Source organism: Rhinopithecus roxellana, chromosome 6, assembly GCF_007565055.1.
Source record: "Rhinopithecus roxellana isolate Shanxi Qingling chromosome 6, ASM756505v1, whole genome shotgun sequence".
Taxonomy (NCBI): Eukaryota; Metazoa; Chordata; class Mammalia; order Primates; family Cercopithecidae; genus Rhinopithecus; species Rhinopithecus roxellana.
In genome coordinates, this window is record NC_044554.1 from 92,692,650 (window position 1) to 92,710,153 (window position 17,504).

A 17,504-nucleotide genomic window follows, 5' to 3' on the forward strand; every position below is an offset into this window, starting at 1 on the left:
ATATAGATATTTAAATTATTCACCCAAAATTCATGGACCAAATCCATGTTCAACACTAAGATCCAATTGAACATAATTTAATCATTTGTTGAAGATGAAGAAACTTATTTTGAGATATTCCGAAACTCAAGAATTTCATTATGATTTCAACTTGTATTGCATGAAAGAAATGTAAACATGGCAATTGATAAATGACCTAAAAATATTGTACCAGCGGTCAGTGTCTGTACCAGCAGTTTGGAGACAGTATTTCCAACGCAGTCTTCTCACTTCAGAAGTTAAAAAAAAAGAACACATTATGAACTCTTCTCACTTCAGGTAGTCTACAAACAAGGAGAGTTACTTCTGGATGCATACTGTTACCCCATCTATCCTATAAAGACATACTCCAAAAATCAAAATCAAGACCAACCTGAATTTTAAATCCCATGGTGGTAATCTGGGATAAGACAGGGTTTCTCTTTAGGCTAATGAGTGAGAATTTTTTTCTCCTTAAAAAGAAAATCATTATTGTCTTTTAGGAGAGAGATAAAGGCAAAAGACATAAAGTAATCAACTTAAAATGGATTCTCATTTAAAAAAAAATAGCTGGGTCAGCAGAATTACTGAAGAACAGTTATGTGAAATGTAGTTATAAATGAATAAAGAAACCAATAAGATAAAGATATCACATTAATGAAAAAATAATTATTAAATTCCTGTCCTTTTTGATGTTTTCTCTGACAATATTTCCTTCTTCATAAGATAGTATAATCTCTAGGCAAATTTCCAAAGAAATTAAGAAATAAAATATGGTTTGAAGGAAAGAAATAGGGAAGAAGGAAAAGAGAGAGAGAAGAGAGACTGAGACAAAAAATAAAGAAAGTTTAAAAAGTGGCATTTTTAGAAGAGCTTCCAGGACTTGAATTAGGTATGGCATTAATTTTTTTCCACCAAGTCTTAGTCTTGGCATGTTTCTGAAAAAAATGCAGGAATTTCATGGATGTGGGAACTGGTGATGGAAAATGCATTATTTCCAACACATCAATTGTTGTACTTGAGAGAAACTATATGGGAAAAAAATAACACCCTAGAATAAATACAAATGAAATTCATGTATCAAAACCAATACTGTGAAAATAGTTTAAATGTTTCTTGAATTTATATCTAGTCATTAACCTAAATGCAGATTTTAGTTGAAGCCACACTTCTGCCTCATGGTCAGAAGGCCTGAAAACCTGTGGCGTGGAAAATTGGCAGGAAGGAGAATATTGAATTGGTCTCCATGGAAAAACAGATTTTGGCAGCCATAACCTACTCCCTGGCAGGTCTCTCTCCCCCTTTCTCTTTCTTCCTCCCTGTTTCACTCTTGTCCCAGGAAAGAGGCTGAGGAAAGACCATATATATCAGCTACAAGAGCAAGCAGTTGTCAATCTGACCATTCATCAAACAACCGTTCTCATTGGCCTTGAATCCTGTGGTTAGGGTAAAGCCCCAAAATTGTCGCAGCCCTAGACTCACCCTCTGAGAGCGCAGAGGCCATAGATTTCCATGTCTACTGGCTTTGGTTTCCTTCTCCCCTCAAACAAGAAAGTGGAGTGGAACACCTGCCTCACCCAATGTCCCTGAAAGAAACTGCAATCCACAGATGGAAATGATAAATTCATTCACAGAAATCCTAAAAATCTAATCCTCTCTTTCCACAACCCCTATCTTATTTACTCCCCTATTCTGTCTGATTACCTCAGGGAAAGCAGATATTTCCTCAGAGTTTTATTTAGTCCAGAGGGCTTCTGCAAAATCATTTCTCCACCCAAGAAGGTCCTAACAGCCCACCTCACCCCTAAAGCTCAGGCTCGTTCCCTCCTGGGCTAGCCCTAAACCCAGGCTCCATCAAGCTGCCCAACATTTTCCTTCCAACCTCGTTTCCATCATCCCCCTACCCCAGAGCTTCCAGGGAACGTTCGCCACGCCCCTCCGGTGGGTTCCAGGCCCCTTTGCATGAGCGAATTGAGGCAAGAACTACCTCCCTAGAGTCAATGTTGTGTCCGTGTGCTGTGCCTGTGCCTCTCGGTGGTTTTCACGGTGATCTTTTCTCTCTTTGCAGCTGGTTAATAATCCACTAGCAAGTCAGGCTGCAGCGGCTGCAGCAGCCATGAGCTCCATAGCAAGCTCACAGGCCTTTGGCAATGCCCTCTCCAGTCTTCAGGGGGTCACAGGTCAACTAGTTACTAATGCACAAGGACAGGTGAGTGGGAGATGGGAACAAGAGTGCATTTTTATGGCAGATTGAACTTGGAAAGGAAATGAATTTCTTTTGCATGACAGTGATATGTAACCGCATCTATTCGAGGCAAATAAATAATGTTTACTAGCAATGTCAAGAATAGGAGAAGGGTTGGGAGGTGTTTCTATATTTTAGAAGCAAGATTTTTTTTCCTACCTCTAGATTGTCAAAGTTTTATTTTGTTTTTGTCTCTGTACTGTGACTCATGTTATGACCTTATATGAAGAAGTTACTTTGCATTACAGGGGCATTCTTTCAAAAAAAAAAAAAAAGTTAAATTTTAAGAATAAAATGTCAGTTTTGCTTTTTTTATTTTTCACTTAGGGAAGAACTTGGATAATGAGGGAAACTGATCAGTTTCCTTCCATAATTGGTGTAAGATATCAAAATTAGTCTTAACAAAGCCAATTTTTGAATGTATGGGAAGGTGATGAAGAAGTCTTATAAAAGCAACAAAGAAAAGGGGTGAGTTAGAATGAAGCCAATTGCAGGTCAGCTCCATGGCCCCCAGCCTCCTGCCAATTCCCATGGAAGCCAGGCAACCTCTGGCATGCTTGTTGATTTACTTCAGTATGACAGGGGCAGTAAACCTTCCTCATGTCATGAGATAGGGTCCGTCCCCTCACACTGCTAATGTACCACGTAATGGTCATACAAGACACTGGAAGAGCTTCAGACAACCCAATAAACCCAAAACCTGCATAAAAAGCAAACGAGATGAAACTGATGATGTTAGGGTACCCTCCATCCGAAGGCCTTTCTCAGAGCCCAGTGGTTAGGACACTTGGTTCTCCAGTGTGACTGTTTATGATCATGAAATCCAAGGGAGAAGGGGCTAGCATTCTCACAAAGATTTTTTCCCCAGCCTTATTTATTTGCCCAGCAGTGTGTTTGCATCCTCCCTGCTTGGCCTGCTCTGTGGACAGCAGGCATTTCGATGTCTTGAACCCTGTTTTTATTTTACATAAAGAGTAAACAAAGATGCATTATAAGCTAAATCGTCTCCGTCTACGTCCCAGGGAAAAAAAGCTGACCTTGTTTTATTTCCTGGGCGGGTGCAGGATTGTCCCATCAGAACCCCGAGGGCTGAACGATGGAGCTTGTCAAAGAGAGGCCCCATGTAATGAATCATCTTATCACAGGTGCACACCACACATATTAAAGGAGGGTTGTATGAACACTGTGCCCTCTACAGTAACCTTTCAATGTCTGCTTTAACCCTTGTTCCAATCCCTTTTCATCAAAGGATCATTTTATGCAGCCGGCTCTAAATGGAGGCTCTCAAAAGCCTATTAAGATTTCTGGAGGGACGGGATATTGGTGTGGAGGAAAAGTTGGTTTTAATATCTATAACTCATACTCACATCAGGTCGCTGCTTCCTAGAGCTGTGCCCAGAAATAGGACACCCTGCCTCACTCCTGCCAGGGAGCTGGCCCTTGAGATGTAAATTTTAGGGGTTCAAGATAGAAACCATATCCACCGACAGATATTTCCTCTGATTTTTTTGTTCCTACATCTAAGTAAAATACACTGCTATTCTCTATAACTTGAATATTTGTGATGCAGAAAATCCATTATATAGAAGGAATTATTAGGATTTTATTCTTCTGATCATTTAAGGGCTGATTACTTTGCCAATTAGATATTCTCAGGGGCTGGAGTTGCTACCTTTGCTTTTTTTGGCCTTTGCCAAACCCCAAGGATAGCTTTCCCAGCCCATAAGTACCCATTAGAAAATGATCTTCCAAGTAGAAGATTGATTGGTACTGTGCATACATTGTACAAGAGTTGACTTTAAAATATCTTATTTTAGAAACTGGGGTGTGATCATTTATTTGATGTGGTACACAAACCTCCTAAAGTGGAAAAAAAATTACATTCACAGAGAAATCAATAATGCCCACTCATGAAATCTTAAGTTTTAACACGTGCCCAGTGGGGTCATGTCATCTAACTAGTGAAGAAAGAGTTCAAGAGTTAAAATACTCAAACTTCCAGTGGATAGTTGGCCATATTCATGCAGCGATATGGTTAGTTTTGTTTGTTGGTTTTGGGTTTTATTGTGTGTGTTTAGAATATCAACCCGGTTATCTTCCCAGGAAAAGGTGCATGTCCTACAACTGTTGGTACAGAGATACTTGCGTGGCACTGTGAAGTGGGGTGAACAGCCTATGGTCAAATTACACCAAAAGAGATAGGCAAAACTTATTTGTTTTTTGTTTGTGTGTGTGCATATTCCTTTGGCTTATGTTAACGTGGCACAAAAGGTAGCAATACATTGAAACCAGATTCTTAGAATTAGCCTTGCTCAAAATACCATGTAAAGTAGGATTACTCCACCCAGCGCATTTTCGATTTCTTAAAAATCTCCATAGCGCTTTCCCAGAAAAGGTACAAAGAGAAAACTCAGAATACATTTAAAAATTCTTTCACTTGAGTTCTTGACATCAACTATTGTTTACATTTGGAAGTTCACCCAGGAGTAATCACATTAAAATCTAAACCTAAGTGTGGAAAGCATGTTTTACTCTACTGATAGTTTGGTGAGGTTAGGTCTGTTGAGAAGGGGTGGGGTGAGATGGGGGTTCTATTATCAGAAATGTTCTGATCCTCCTCTCCTGCTAGATTATTTTGGCTACCCGGAAACAAAAGACAAGATTCAGTAGTTAAGACTTTGAATTCAGACCTACCTGGGATTGAGTTTAGGCTCCACCTCCTTCTAGTTTTATGATCTTGGAGCCATGACTTAACCTACCCAAGCCAGTTTCATTCTTAACGTTCAAATGGAACCTATATGAGGCAGCCACGAGACTTAGTGTCTCACAGGGCCCACAGCCTATGCCAGTGGTGCACTTTTGCAGGGCAAGCAGTCCTAAGGCTGCCTCCTCTGCTGGGTAGATGCCCAACTCACATGAGGAGACATGCCAGAATCTTACTTCAGGCTCTTGGCCCTCACCTCTCAACAGAAAGAAATCCCCCTACCTGGGACTTGGCGGTTTTGCTTCCCTATCTTGGCATCTGACTCTGTTTCTATTAACTGGATATCAGTAAATTTAAAGAGATAGGAAATCTCCATATATTGAAGAATTTTATTCCTGCTCCTTTTTTTCCCAACCGGTAGTTATTATGAACAAACATGGAGGAAAAACTTCAGTCGTTTTTATAACTTTCTAACCCCACCCGCTCGTGTGTCATTAATTCAAAGAACAGACACTATTCAATAGAGTTATAAATTTTAACAGAAATACTGCGTTCTAAAGTCATAGAGTAGAGGCCAGGCATGGTGGCTCATGCCTGTAATCACAGCACTGTGGGAGGCCAAGGCGGGTGGATCACTTGAGTCCAGGAGTTTGAGACCAGCCTGGACAACATGGCAAAACTCTGTCTCTACAAAAACATACAAAAATATTAGCTGGGTCTGGTGGCAGGCACCTGTAGTCCCAGCTACTTGGGAGGCGGAGGTTGCAGTGAGTCAAGATTGTGCCACTGCACTCCAGCCTGGGTGACGGAGTGAGACCCTGTCTCCAAAATAAATAAATAAAATCATAAAGTACATATCTTACCCAAGGATGCTGAAGGCTCTAAAATTATATCATATCCAACTTCACTCTGAGGTGGGAAGGTAGCATATGTCCTCCTGAAATTAGTAGTCATGAAATTGATCATGACTATGGCATTGCTGAGAAAAACATCCTAGTTCTCTTTGTTTGCTGGATCTGGAAATCATGCAAGTGTGGCAGGTGGGCAATGGAATGGGTGCTAGCTGTGGACTTGTTTGAATTCCAGGTTGGCCCGTAACTGGCTCTGTGACCTTGGGCAAATTACTTGAGCTCTTTGAGCCTCAGTTTTGCCAATTATAAAGTAAGGATAATAAAATCTAAGCTCCTAGGTTGTGAAGATTAAATGAGATAATGTGTGGGGAAAGCCTGCCACAGTGCCTGAGTACACAGGTATTCTCAATAAATGATTGCATAATTATCATCATCGTCATTGTTAAGAGTTTTGTCTCATAGTTTCTGGAAACCTGTATTTGATCTGGACATGCAGCAAGAGGCAGTACAGTGTACAAGCAAAAAGAAAGGGTTCTGGAGCCAGACTGCCATCCACCAGCTGTGAGACTGGGCAGTTTCCTTATTCTGTGCTTCAATTTCTTCATCTGAAAAATGGAGATAATAATAACACCAGGTCCTAGGATTAAAGTCCTGAGAATGGCATCAGGCACATAATCATCACTCAATAATGCTATCACCCAATAAATGCTAGCTATTAATCAAGATGGTATGTGTTTTCAGTTCATAACTGTGCACAAAAACCCATGCTAAAGTCTGTGTATGTGTGAGGAGTTTGAGAATGTGAAAATCTTAGTAGGACATTAAGTTATTTTAAGGAAATCTTACCCTTATCTTGGATAGTTCAGTAGGGAGGAGGGAAAGTGTGAGGTTATATACGTGCTCTTAACACTTATTCAGTGGGTATGTTCAAGATTTGGCAAGTAGATTTACTATCGATTTGTTCAGCTATAGAATTGGCTTCCCTGGTGCCCCTGGCAATATCTCCTTATTGGCGTTATTGCAGCAAAGTAAAAGCAAATGAAATTTTATTTTCTACTGGTGCTAAAGAAAGCATTCTACATTTTAACTGAAGCTCAGAATGTTTCCTGATGAAATTAAGTCCTAGACCACTGTGAAATTTTCTTAAGTGGCAGCAAGTAAAGTCAAACGCATTGGTCCTTAAAAAGCCAATTAAGGCAGGGGGGTGAAATCAACTAAACATTACTATTTCAACGTATTAAAAAGAAGGAAAAGTAAAGAGACATACCTGGTCAGGTTACTCCAGAATGTACATACTATTGTATGTCAGCTGAGCAGAGTTGGTTTGGTGAGATTTGGAAGGATTTGCTGGAGCAGTGTAGGATAGGGACTGCCTCCTAAAATGACAAGGCCATGATGAAAGAAAACCTATCGAATGGTTCTAACAGCAGCCTATGCATTATGACTTAGAGAATATGCCTTTGATGGCGCAAAACCATTGATTGCCACACAATTCTATTCAAAAGCTCTGAGCTAGAGAGGGGTGAATGGAGAGGCAGGAACACCACCAGCATCATGGATGTACGCATCAACTGGAAGGCCATCCTGATGTCATCACTTTCAAACATGGTTAAAAATACGTATCTTAGAATTGAAGCAACATGATGTTCAGATGGGGATGTTGCTCTGAGTTGTAATAAGATAAATAACATCTCCGGAGAGCAAGAGAGTAGCTAAGAGCATGGGCTTTGATTGGAACCCAAATACTATCACTTCTTAGTTGCGTGGACCTTGGATACATCATAAAACTTTTTTCTGGGCCTCTGTTTCCTCATCAGTGAAACAGGAATGATAGGCTTCTCACATATATTTGTTGTGGGGTTAAATGTGGTAGAAAAAGTGCCTGACACAGTGCCTGATATATGTCATAAGCATTTAATAAATCACGGCTATTCTTTTAGGACAAAAACCCAGCAATTGACCCTGAACTGTGGGTTGCGAAAGTAATTAGCCCAACCTTTTAAATACATGAGAATCTTTTAAAGCAAATCACTACAAAATAAATGAAAATAAAGTTGTAGTAAATGCAAATCTCAGCCAAAGGATTGAGATATAATGAATTTATTCAGTGAGTGTTGAGTCCCACTCTAGGAGTTATTAGATCTGCCAAGAACTAACAAAACCGTAGCTGAACACATTTGTAAAATTATTTTCAAACCCTGTGGAAAAGAAATATGTGTAATTCTGACCATGTGACTAAATAAATGATGTTCATTAGAAATATCCTGCCAAAGCCAGTTGATCAGGAGTTTAGGGAGATTCACATATATTACTTTATTTCATTTTAAACAATGAAACATGTTAAATGTATAGAAAATAATTTTTGCAAAATAATACAAAAGGCACTCTTGTTTAACCACCTGCATATTGACATTTTTTCTCCATATTAGCTTCAGTTTTCTTGCTTATTTTTAAAAGAAACAGAGGGGTAGGAGCGGCGGGAAGCAGCCACACACAAAAAATTAATTAATTAATTTTTAAAAAATTTTTTAAGAAAAAAAGAAACAGAACATGACAGACACAGCTGAAACTGTAGCACCTTCTTCTCCCATTCTCAAGGTGATTACCATGATAAAATGAACCCTTTTCATGCACGTTCTGCATTTTTACTCCAAAATATTAATTGAAGAAGCAAGATACGAAATAATTTGTACAGAATAATACCATTTTTAAATACAAAAAAAAGGCACTAGAATCTATTGTTTCTATATTTTGTGTAAATAAGAATCCAACATGTTTTGTTGAAAACTCAGAGTTGGTGTCTGTATGTTTTCTCACAAATACAATAAACAGACCAATCTATTCATATCACATTGCTTAACTAATGCTTTTGGCCATCTTTTATAAACCAAAAAAAATCTGAAAAAAGCTTGTATTGTCTCATTTGCAATGTCATTATAGGAAATTTTATTTTTAAAGGTGTAAAAATTAAGTCGCATTGTGTGAACTATACTTCAAGTAGCATTTTTTAAAATCGAATAACATTTCTTAAATCAGCTCTTTCTAGAGACTGGGAAATATATATGTTCATGGGATTAGTAACATTATAGGAATTTTACCCTGACTTCATCTGAGTTATAAAGATAAAACAATAAACAACCTCAATCTTTCTACTAACATATCAAATTTCCCCTTTGAGCCCAGTTGACAGTTTTATTTCCTCATTTCAGGAGAAGCAGTTGCATTAATGACGTTTTTCCCTAAGTGTGCGCTTCGGGAAAATAACGAATCCCTCAAGATGCCCCACAAACGAGAGTCCCCTGGTCCGAGGAGCCGGGCAGCGCAGTGCAGCCGTCTCGCGTGGGACCGACCCGTGGGCGGAGCCAGGCAGTAGCGCTGCCCCGCTGAGCTTCACCACAGCAACCTCTTTTATTTTCTTAACCCTGTTTTCCCCAACCGAACACTTCCTAGAGTTCACGCTGGCAGAGCCCACTTCAAAAAATGCTGCAGGAAGCCATTCACACTCATTCTTATCCACTTTTTTTAAAAATGCGAAATAGTGATTTAAATCAGAAAAGAACCTCTTCCAATGGGGGCTTCCTTTGCAACCAGGGCTTCGCGGTGGTTTCTGTGTTGTTTTGAGGACACACACCTACATAACACTTTTGCAGAAATAAAGGATCTCATCTCATACTGTTGCCAAAAGTCCCAGGGACTCGTCATATGCAAACCGAGGGCAAATGAACGTGGGACGACCCGAGGCGCTCGCTGAAGGGGCTCTCCTGCAGTGCCCAGGCAGAGGGGGAGTGGGACGGTGGCTGTGGAGTGAAGAGCGGAAGTGCCCTCGCTGTCCTCAGGCCTGGGACCGTCTCGATGGTAAATCGCGCTGTTGAGCCCCGAAGCGCAGGGACTCCGCGGGCGACGGACTTGACGGGAAGCTTTGCTGTGGTGCGGCCCAGCTGCGGACACGTTGGATGTCAGGGCCCCAGTAGACGCTCCGGGCTGTACCTTCTTAGGACGGCGGATGCGGCCCTGCCCAAGGTCGCCCCGCCCTCCTTCCTTCTATCCCCCCACCACATTTCTGAAATGAAAAAGTTATCAATCGCTTTAGGGTTACCTTAAAGAACTGAAAGGAAAGCCCTCTCTGAACTCTTTCTACTCTCCTTCCCCAGCAAAACTCAGCAGTGCAAGCTGCCATGTACCCTAAAAGGGGTGTGTAGGAATGCACAGTGAGAAATCTACTTTGGAGGATTCTCCCTGAAGATTGAGCTAGAGAGGACCAAGGTCTTTCTCACCTAAAGCAGAACTGGCATGCTGTCACTTTCCCCCCTTCTGGCTGCTGCAGCATTTTGTTTATCTTTTTATTTTTTATTTATTTATTTATTGAGACGGAGTTTCACTCTTGTTGCCCAGGCTGGAGTGCAATGGCACAATCTTGGCTCACTGCAACCTCCACCTCCAGGGTTCAAGCGATTCTCCTGCTTCAGCCTCCCTAGTAGCTGGGATTTCAGGTGCACACCACCACGTCCAGCTAATTTTTGTATTTTTAGTAGAGACGGGGTTTCACCATGTTGACCAGGCTGGTCTCGAACTCCTGACCTCAGGTGATCCACCTGCCTCGGCCTCCCAAAGTGCTGGGATTACAGGGGTGAGCCACCACTCCTGGCCCATGTGTTAAATTTTTATCCTTGAGTATTTCATTTTCCTGGGAATTAGGAAACGTTTTCTTGTGGAGGCTCCTAAATCAAGACTTAGCACATCTTGTCTGTCTAAAGGACAGAAGCGGACCAATTAACTAATGAAGCAACCTAAATAGCAGCTATAATTCTAAACAGGTACTGCGTAACCCGATGCCATTTACAAACAGCTCCCTCAGAGCTAGTCTGACATACTAGCTCTTTCTTTCCTGAGCATAGTTTACATTCCAATTAGTGCCTCCCTATGGCAAAATACGACAATGTTCACGTGACTTCTTACTGTGTGCAAAGCTCTTTAACTGGCTTAATTCTTAGGGGAGTGCTAGGCTTTAGCTGAAGTCTTTTGGGCCAAGTGACTTCTAGAAAAGAACAATGAAAATAATATCTCCCAAGCATTGAACCTTCACCCTGGGGCTGGTATCATCTATAATCCTAGCAGAGCAGTTCACGGCAGATTTGATTGTTTCAGCTGTGCAAACTCTCAAGGCATCAGGGATTAAGTGACTCCCTGGGATAACATCTTTTGGAAGTGGCAGAACTGAGATTTGAGTTCGAAGTCCATTCCCATTCTTCCATATCACCCTGATTTTCTCAGGTTCAGAGACTTGGTTCATTTCCTGGCTATTCCATAGACATGTCACAAACTCCGGAACCTTCATGTCTCCATCTGCAAATGGGAATTGTAATTCTTGCTCTGTCAACCTCACAGAGTTCTCTTGAAGGCATATATACACACACACACACACACACACATTCACACTTGAAAACTGTAAAGAGATATAAACCTTACCAAATAAATGCAGAGTATTTTAACTGGTATTCTTACTATCATTATTTTTGCTAATCAAAGGAACCGGACAGGTAGTATCAGGGAATTGTCTAAAGCAATGAGACGTTCTTGAAAAGTCTGTATCAGATCTCCACTTCTTGCCAGAGAAAATTGTCTTGTGTCCATAGATCTCCTGCCTTCCAGTGAGGCAACCTAGCGATGAGGAAAGAAAGGCATGATGAGTGCTTCGTATGGGCACTCATCGGATTAGCCTTTCAGAGCTCAATAGAAAACCCTATCCCAGTGAATCTTCTGTTGGGCTGAAGATTGCAGCTGAAGATTGTTGTCCCACGCAGCACAGTGATGTTAGAATTGATCGAGCTCCTAATGTGGCAAGACCCCACACATTTCTAGATCCACCCAGAATGAGGTAAACCCTTCCAAAGAAAAAGAGGAATATCGAACGCTGAATTTTGAGTCTTCTTACTCTATGAGGTTGATAGAGCAAGAATTACAAATTATTTTGAGTCTAAGACACCACTGATTTTTGGAGGGGAGGAAAGAAAATACCACATTTGATAAATATATCAGTTGTTAGAGGTAGCCTAATTTCAAAAATGTTAAAAATGTAAAAAAAAAAAAAAAAAAAAAAAAAAGGGGGTCATTGAAATGTTTATAACTGTAATTAAGGAAATATGTTATTTATTTGATAAATATCCTGAACCAATTCCATTATCAATAAAACCATACAATGGGCTGTTGATGATGGCTCCTTTTAATATTTAACAAAAAGGGATGGGAGTGGAAGGCATTTATACCTCAGCTTTTCCAACTGTAGAATGAAAATTAAACTTGATTTGAGTAGAAGGAGGGCAGACAAGAAAAGGAGGAAGTGCTAAATTTTGATTTAGCATACTAGAACAACATCAGCTCCATCTTCAAACTATGTTTATAGTTAAGAAGAGTGTTATTGGAGAGGAGAAAACATTAAATTCACGTGAGAAACATTAAACTTTCAAATAAACTTTCAGTATATTATTTACCACACCATATGCCCAATAATGCACCCAACTTTCTTGTTGGCCTGTGAGTTGTTGACATGATGAATACTCTTAAGGATGTCATCAACTCACAGAGCCAATAAGAAAGAAATGAGAAATCAGAGTTAGGTAGGAATGGAAAAGTCACAGCTCACAACAGGGAGAGGAGCCAGATTAAGTTCAAACGTAGGCCTTCGAATGACCCAGTTGAACTAAGTGCACTAGCCATTACTCCAAATTGCCATTGATCTCGTCAACTAAACTTTTCTACCTGTATAACTAACAATATAAGTAGGTCCTGAGAAGATGTCATCAGGTGGAGGGTTCAGAATACTACAGGGAAGTCAAGATGTGATGCAGCTTTATATTTGTAAGTAAATGCTATTAATCAAGCAACACACAGATACACAAACAGGAAAAAAAATGTTGCACACTCCCTAGATCAGATACTTGCCAATAAATACTCACAATAAACCAATCTCCTTAGAGTAACAGAGGTGGACAGTGCAAATATCCACGTACTGACATGAAAGGTGGCCCAGGATAAAGAACATGGACTTTCAAATCAGACAAATCTGAATCCTGACTTCATCTCCAAGCAGCTCTGCACCCCCTGGCAAGATATTTAATCTTCTTCAGCTGAAGTTATCTCTTCCATGAAATGACACCAATATATTCCTCTCAAGTTTGTTAGGAGGATTCATATTAATAGCAATAATAAATTAATATGTTGCTGCCACTAATTGAGCACTATTTATGTGCTAAGTAGCTATTTATGTGCCAAGCACTTGATATATTACTTTATCTTTACCACCACACACAATGTGGTTTATTCCCATTATACAGATTAAGAAACTTCCAATATCACCCAACTAGAAATGGCTGGATTCAAACTCAGTTATGTCTAATAGAGATTGCTTTTAATCACTGTACTGTAATAATAATTTAAAACATTTTGTTTTGTTCACTGCAGCTAGAACCAAGTGGCTAGAATGGCACCTGGCACATAAAGACCATAAATACAGTAATAAAATCTGTAGCCTGAATGGAGTATTTCATATATGCTAATATGCTAGTCAATAAGCATTTTTGCATAAATTCATCATTTCATTTCATTCTCACAATGATTTTGCACTATCATCTCTAATTTACAGCTGAGGAACTGAAGGCTCAGAAAAGTTAAACAGGTCAGGCGCGGTGGCTCACGCCTGTAATCCCAGCATTTTGAGAGGCCGAGGCAGGCAGATTACTTCAGGTCAGGAGTTCGAGACCAGCCTGGCCAACATGGTGAAACGCTGTCTCTACTAAAAACACCAAAATTAGCCAGGTGTAGTGGCAGGCACCTGTAGTCCCAGCTACTTGGGAGGCTGAGGCAAGAGAATCGCTTGAACCCAGGGGGCGGAGGTTGCAGTGAGCTGAGATCACATCATTGCACTCCAGCCTGGGTGACAGAGCAAGACTCCATCTCAAAAAAAGAAAAGAAAGAAAGAAAAGTTAACCCACTTTCCAGAGCCATATAGTCAATGATAGAGCCTGGACTTGAGCCCAGATCTGGCTGCTTTGAAGCCCAACTTTCCTCTGAAGCAAAGCTGCTTTCAGCATAATATGTGTAAGTGCCTAATAGAGTGCCTGCCATATAGTAGTCATTTCATAAATATATATCTATTTATATATTTTAACCACTTAGGGTGGCTGATCTAAAGTCGAGTCCGTTTGGGTTTTTTGTTTGTTTTTTGAGACTGAATCTCACTCTGTCGCCCAGGTTGGAGTGCAGTGCTGCCATCTCTGCTCACTGCAACCTCTGCTTCCTGGGTTCAAGCAATTCTCCTGCCTCAGTCTCCCGAGTAGCTAGGATTACAGGCACCCACCACCACGGCCCACTAATTTTTGTATATTTTTAGTAGAGATGAGATTTCACCATGTTGGCTAGGCTGGTCTCGAACTCCTGACCTCAAGTGATCCACCCACCTCAGCCTCTCAAAGTGCTGGGGTTACAGGAGTGAGCCACTGCACCTGGCCTAAAGTAGGGTCTGTTTAATATGAGAAGTTTTATGTGGATGTGCTTTTAAGTGGGTCATCCAGCATTACTCTAGCTGATGAAAATGGCAATTGTTAATTTAGTTGACTTACTTCAATTGTTTTAACAGCTAACATTTTGGGGTTGTTGTAAAAAGTAAAAGTAACAAAAGATGTTAAATCCTTGGCACTCACATCTGTCTTGAAATCCATGGTCCCGCCAGCAAGCAGAGAAGACCAGTTTGATGATTTTTGAGTCAACTGCCCACACCATTAGTGACCGGGTAAGCTGAACAATCTTGTTTTCATCAGATTAGCAGCAGCAGCAACAGGCTAGGTGATGTCTAGCTCGCTTCTATGACATGACTAGATGGCTGCTAGACATAATAGCATTCACTTTTCTCCATAACAAAATGTTGTACTTTATTTAATCAAAAGACAGGGGCCACAGAGATATTACCTGCTAGGGTCGTTTAACAACTGTTGATTTCCTCTGATGGTCTAGAATGAAAACATTCCCATCTGCCTTCGGTAAATCTGCAAGTAACATCAGCAAGCTATCCTAGATAGCCAAAAGGAAGGGGTAAATAACATGGGCAAAAACAAAAATCTGTTTTAAATTCACATAGAATTTGAAGATTTTCTTGCAAGTTTAAAATGGAAGCCTTCTTAATATGAGGATCTTCTCAGTATTATTGGGTTATAAAAGAACTATTTAGGATTTTTAATACAAAGGGTAACATTATTGAAAGAATGTTTATGTTTAAAAGGTGATACACAAATTCCTTAAATGAATACAAAAGGAAATGACATAGTGTGCTACTCCAGACTTTGAGAATTCGATTTCTGAGACTATAAAATCATACACATTTATAAATATTTGAAAAGTAGAGTTTCTGCCCCTCTAGGCTTACATGGAGATAAGGCAGTAGAAATGAGAATGGTATCTGTGGTTCTGCATATCTAGACTGGTTCCTGAAATCCAGAACCTAGATGAATCAGAAAGTACTAAAAACTTACCCTTCTCAGAAACCAAATATGATACTACAAACATTGCTTAAAATGCTCCAATTTTTTTAGCGAAGTTAAATAGATTATTTTTGGCTTTGTAGCTAAACATCTTAGTGGTTCTTTGATGAAAGTATCACTATTCCAGCTTTTCCATTACTTAATAATATATATGGCTAGTCTGTGAATGATATCATCTGGCAAGGCTGTGAGACATATTCCTGACAAGTCTGTACTTCAAAAATAACTTTTGAAATTAAAAATGCCAAAATTCATGCTATCAGCATGAATTATAAATTATTGAGCTTAAAACAGGACAGTCAGAAAATCATTACATTTATTGATTGGTTTATTAGCAATAATAAATCATATTTCACCAGGACCAAATTTGAAGTGCCTTCCAAATACTCTTTTTCTGAGGAACATTTAAAGTAGGAATTAGAAAACTATGAGAAACTACAATTGGAAGAGTATATCCAGCCCTCTTTGCATACATCTATCAAAAACTGGCTAATCATTAGGGATAAGGTTGCAGATTGGCCACCTATGAAAATGGGGATGCAATTTTATGAGAAAAACTCATCAGCATAATTCTAATGAGTTATGGTCTTTGTCGTGAGAAATGAGAAATTCTGTGGTCTCACCCTAAAGAACATTAAAAAAAAACATTACTAACAGAAAATTGAAAAAGTAATATATGTTTGAGTGGTGAAGACAACTTTTTTCTGATTGAATAGATAGATAAATATTACATGCAACTATCAAAATACATTTAATTTTGCCACAACAGTGGATATTCTCTTCACAAAAAGCATATGAATCATCTTGGACTCATGAAACTGGGTGGTGATAAATAGATGCATCTTTAGTGGCACTTGGCATGGCTTCATTCCCCACCCTCTTATTTTCTTAGAGACTTGTTTTGTTGTTTATCCTAATTTAAATTCAGCTTTACAGCTTGTATGTGCTTACTGAGTATAAACAAAGTACAAAGGGATGCTAAATATGTACAGTATTTTCTTAAGCAATTGCCAAACATTTTCTTCACCAATTTCTATTGCTCCAAAAAACTTGGAATATTGGAGATCACTGGTCCAAATTTAGGGTTTTGTTGTTGTTTGTTTGTTTGTTTGTTTGTTTGCTACCACTGCTGTAGCTCTTTCTTTTCTCATTTGGGAAGAAAAATAATATAAACAGTTCATAGGTCCAGTGGTTGATTTAGGAATGTTTCCTAAAGCTTCTAAGGACCAAAGCTGAGTGACACTAACAGGTGTTCTCCCAAGCAATAAATAACTTTAATATGATTTAGTCACTTAATCTGGCATCAACAGGCAGAAGCAGAAATACTTCTGCAAATTCTAGGTATTTTTGCTGGTATTAAAACTTAAAGTTTTAGGCAAAGCCATATAAAGGCTCATGAAGTTGGTCTTTCTGCAAAATGATGGCTTCACCACAGTTGTGCTTCTCTTTTAAGGGGGAAAAAAATGTTTTAGCAATTTGACAGTGTTGGCAGCTACTAAGAAAATGAAAAGAAACCATAGTTTAATTTGTAGTCACTGGGGGAAAAAGGAAAGAATGATGAAAAGAAATGTTTCCAGTTTATCCATAAAAATTTGTCTTTGTTTTCTAGTACCTGGAACATTTTTAAACTTTCTAGTGGAAAAATACAATCAAAATGTTAAACCACTAAGAAGAACTGGAAATTGAAACATTAGATCATATTTACAAATATTTTCATTTCCTCCCACTGAATAAGTAATATTCAAATAAATAAGTGAGGAAAAAAGAATAACTAATGTAAGATGATAGAAATGGAAACCAAGTCCACAATGGCTTGAAGGAATTCATTTTTATGCGATATCACAGGTGCCCTTGTTATAAATAACTGCGGGTGGAAATGTCCATTCACTTTTATTCAAACTAGAATTCTACAGATAGGAAAATTAAAATATATCCATAGGTGGGAACTTTTTGGGAGTGTGATGGAGCTGTGCCATTGTTTACAAGTAAGAAATTCATAGGATCCTTGTGATGGACTCAAGATGTGCAGAGGTGATGACTATGCTGTGGCCACTGGGAGGAGCATTGTGCTATGCAAAGTTGAGGTCATTTTCCACCCTGTGCCTGCCATGTCTACTCTCCAGTGAGAAACCAGCAGCTTCAATTTATGTCCTTAG

At 39.4% G+C, this 17,504-nt stretch overlaps 1 protein-coding gene and 1 long non-coding RNA gene across 4 annotated transcripts in view; one reads left to right on the forward strand and one right to left on the reverse strand.

Moving 5' to 3' along the window:
• Window positions 1-17,504, forward strand: part of POU6F2 (POU class 6 homeobox 2) — a 503,614-nt gene that overhangs the window by 439,180 nt on the left and 46,930 nt on the right. For all 3 annotated transcript variants that reach the window (XM_010364247.2, XM_010364248.2, XM_030932918.1), the window contains one exon: window positions 2,087-2,227. In XM_010364247.2, the coding sequence (XP_010362549.1) occupies window positions 2,087-2,227 (141 nt within the window). The remainder of the gene's footprint in view (window positions 1-2,086; window positions 2,228-17,504) is intronic.
• LOC104663112 lies at window positions 85-1,604 on the reverse strand. The gene is made up of 3 exons (XR_748094.2): window positions 1,501-1,604; window positions 413-491; window positions 85-269 (listed from the first exon to the last, which is right to left on the reverse strand). It is a non-coding gene; the product is annotated as an uncharacterized LOC104663112 (long non-coding RNA).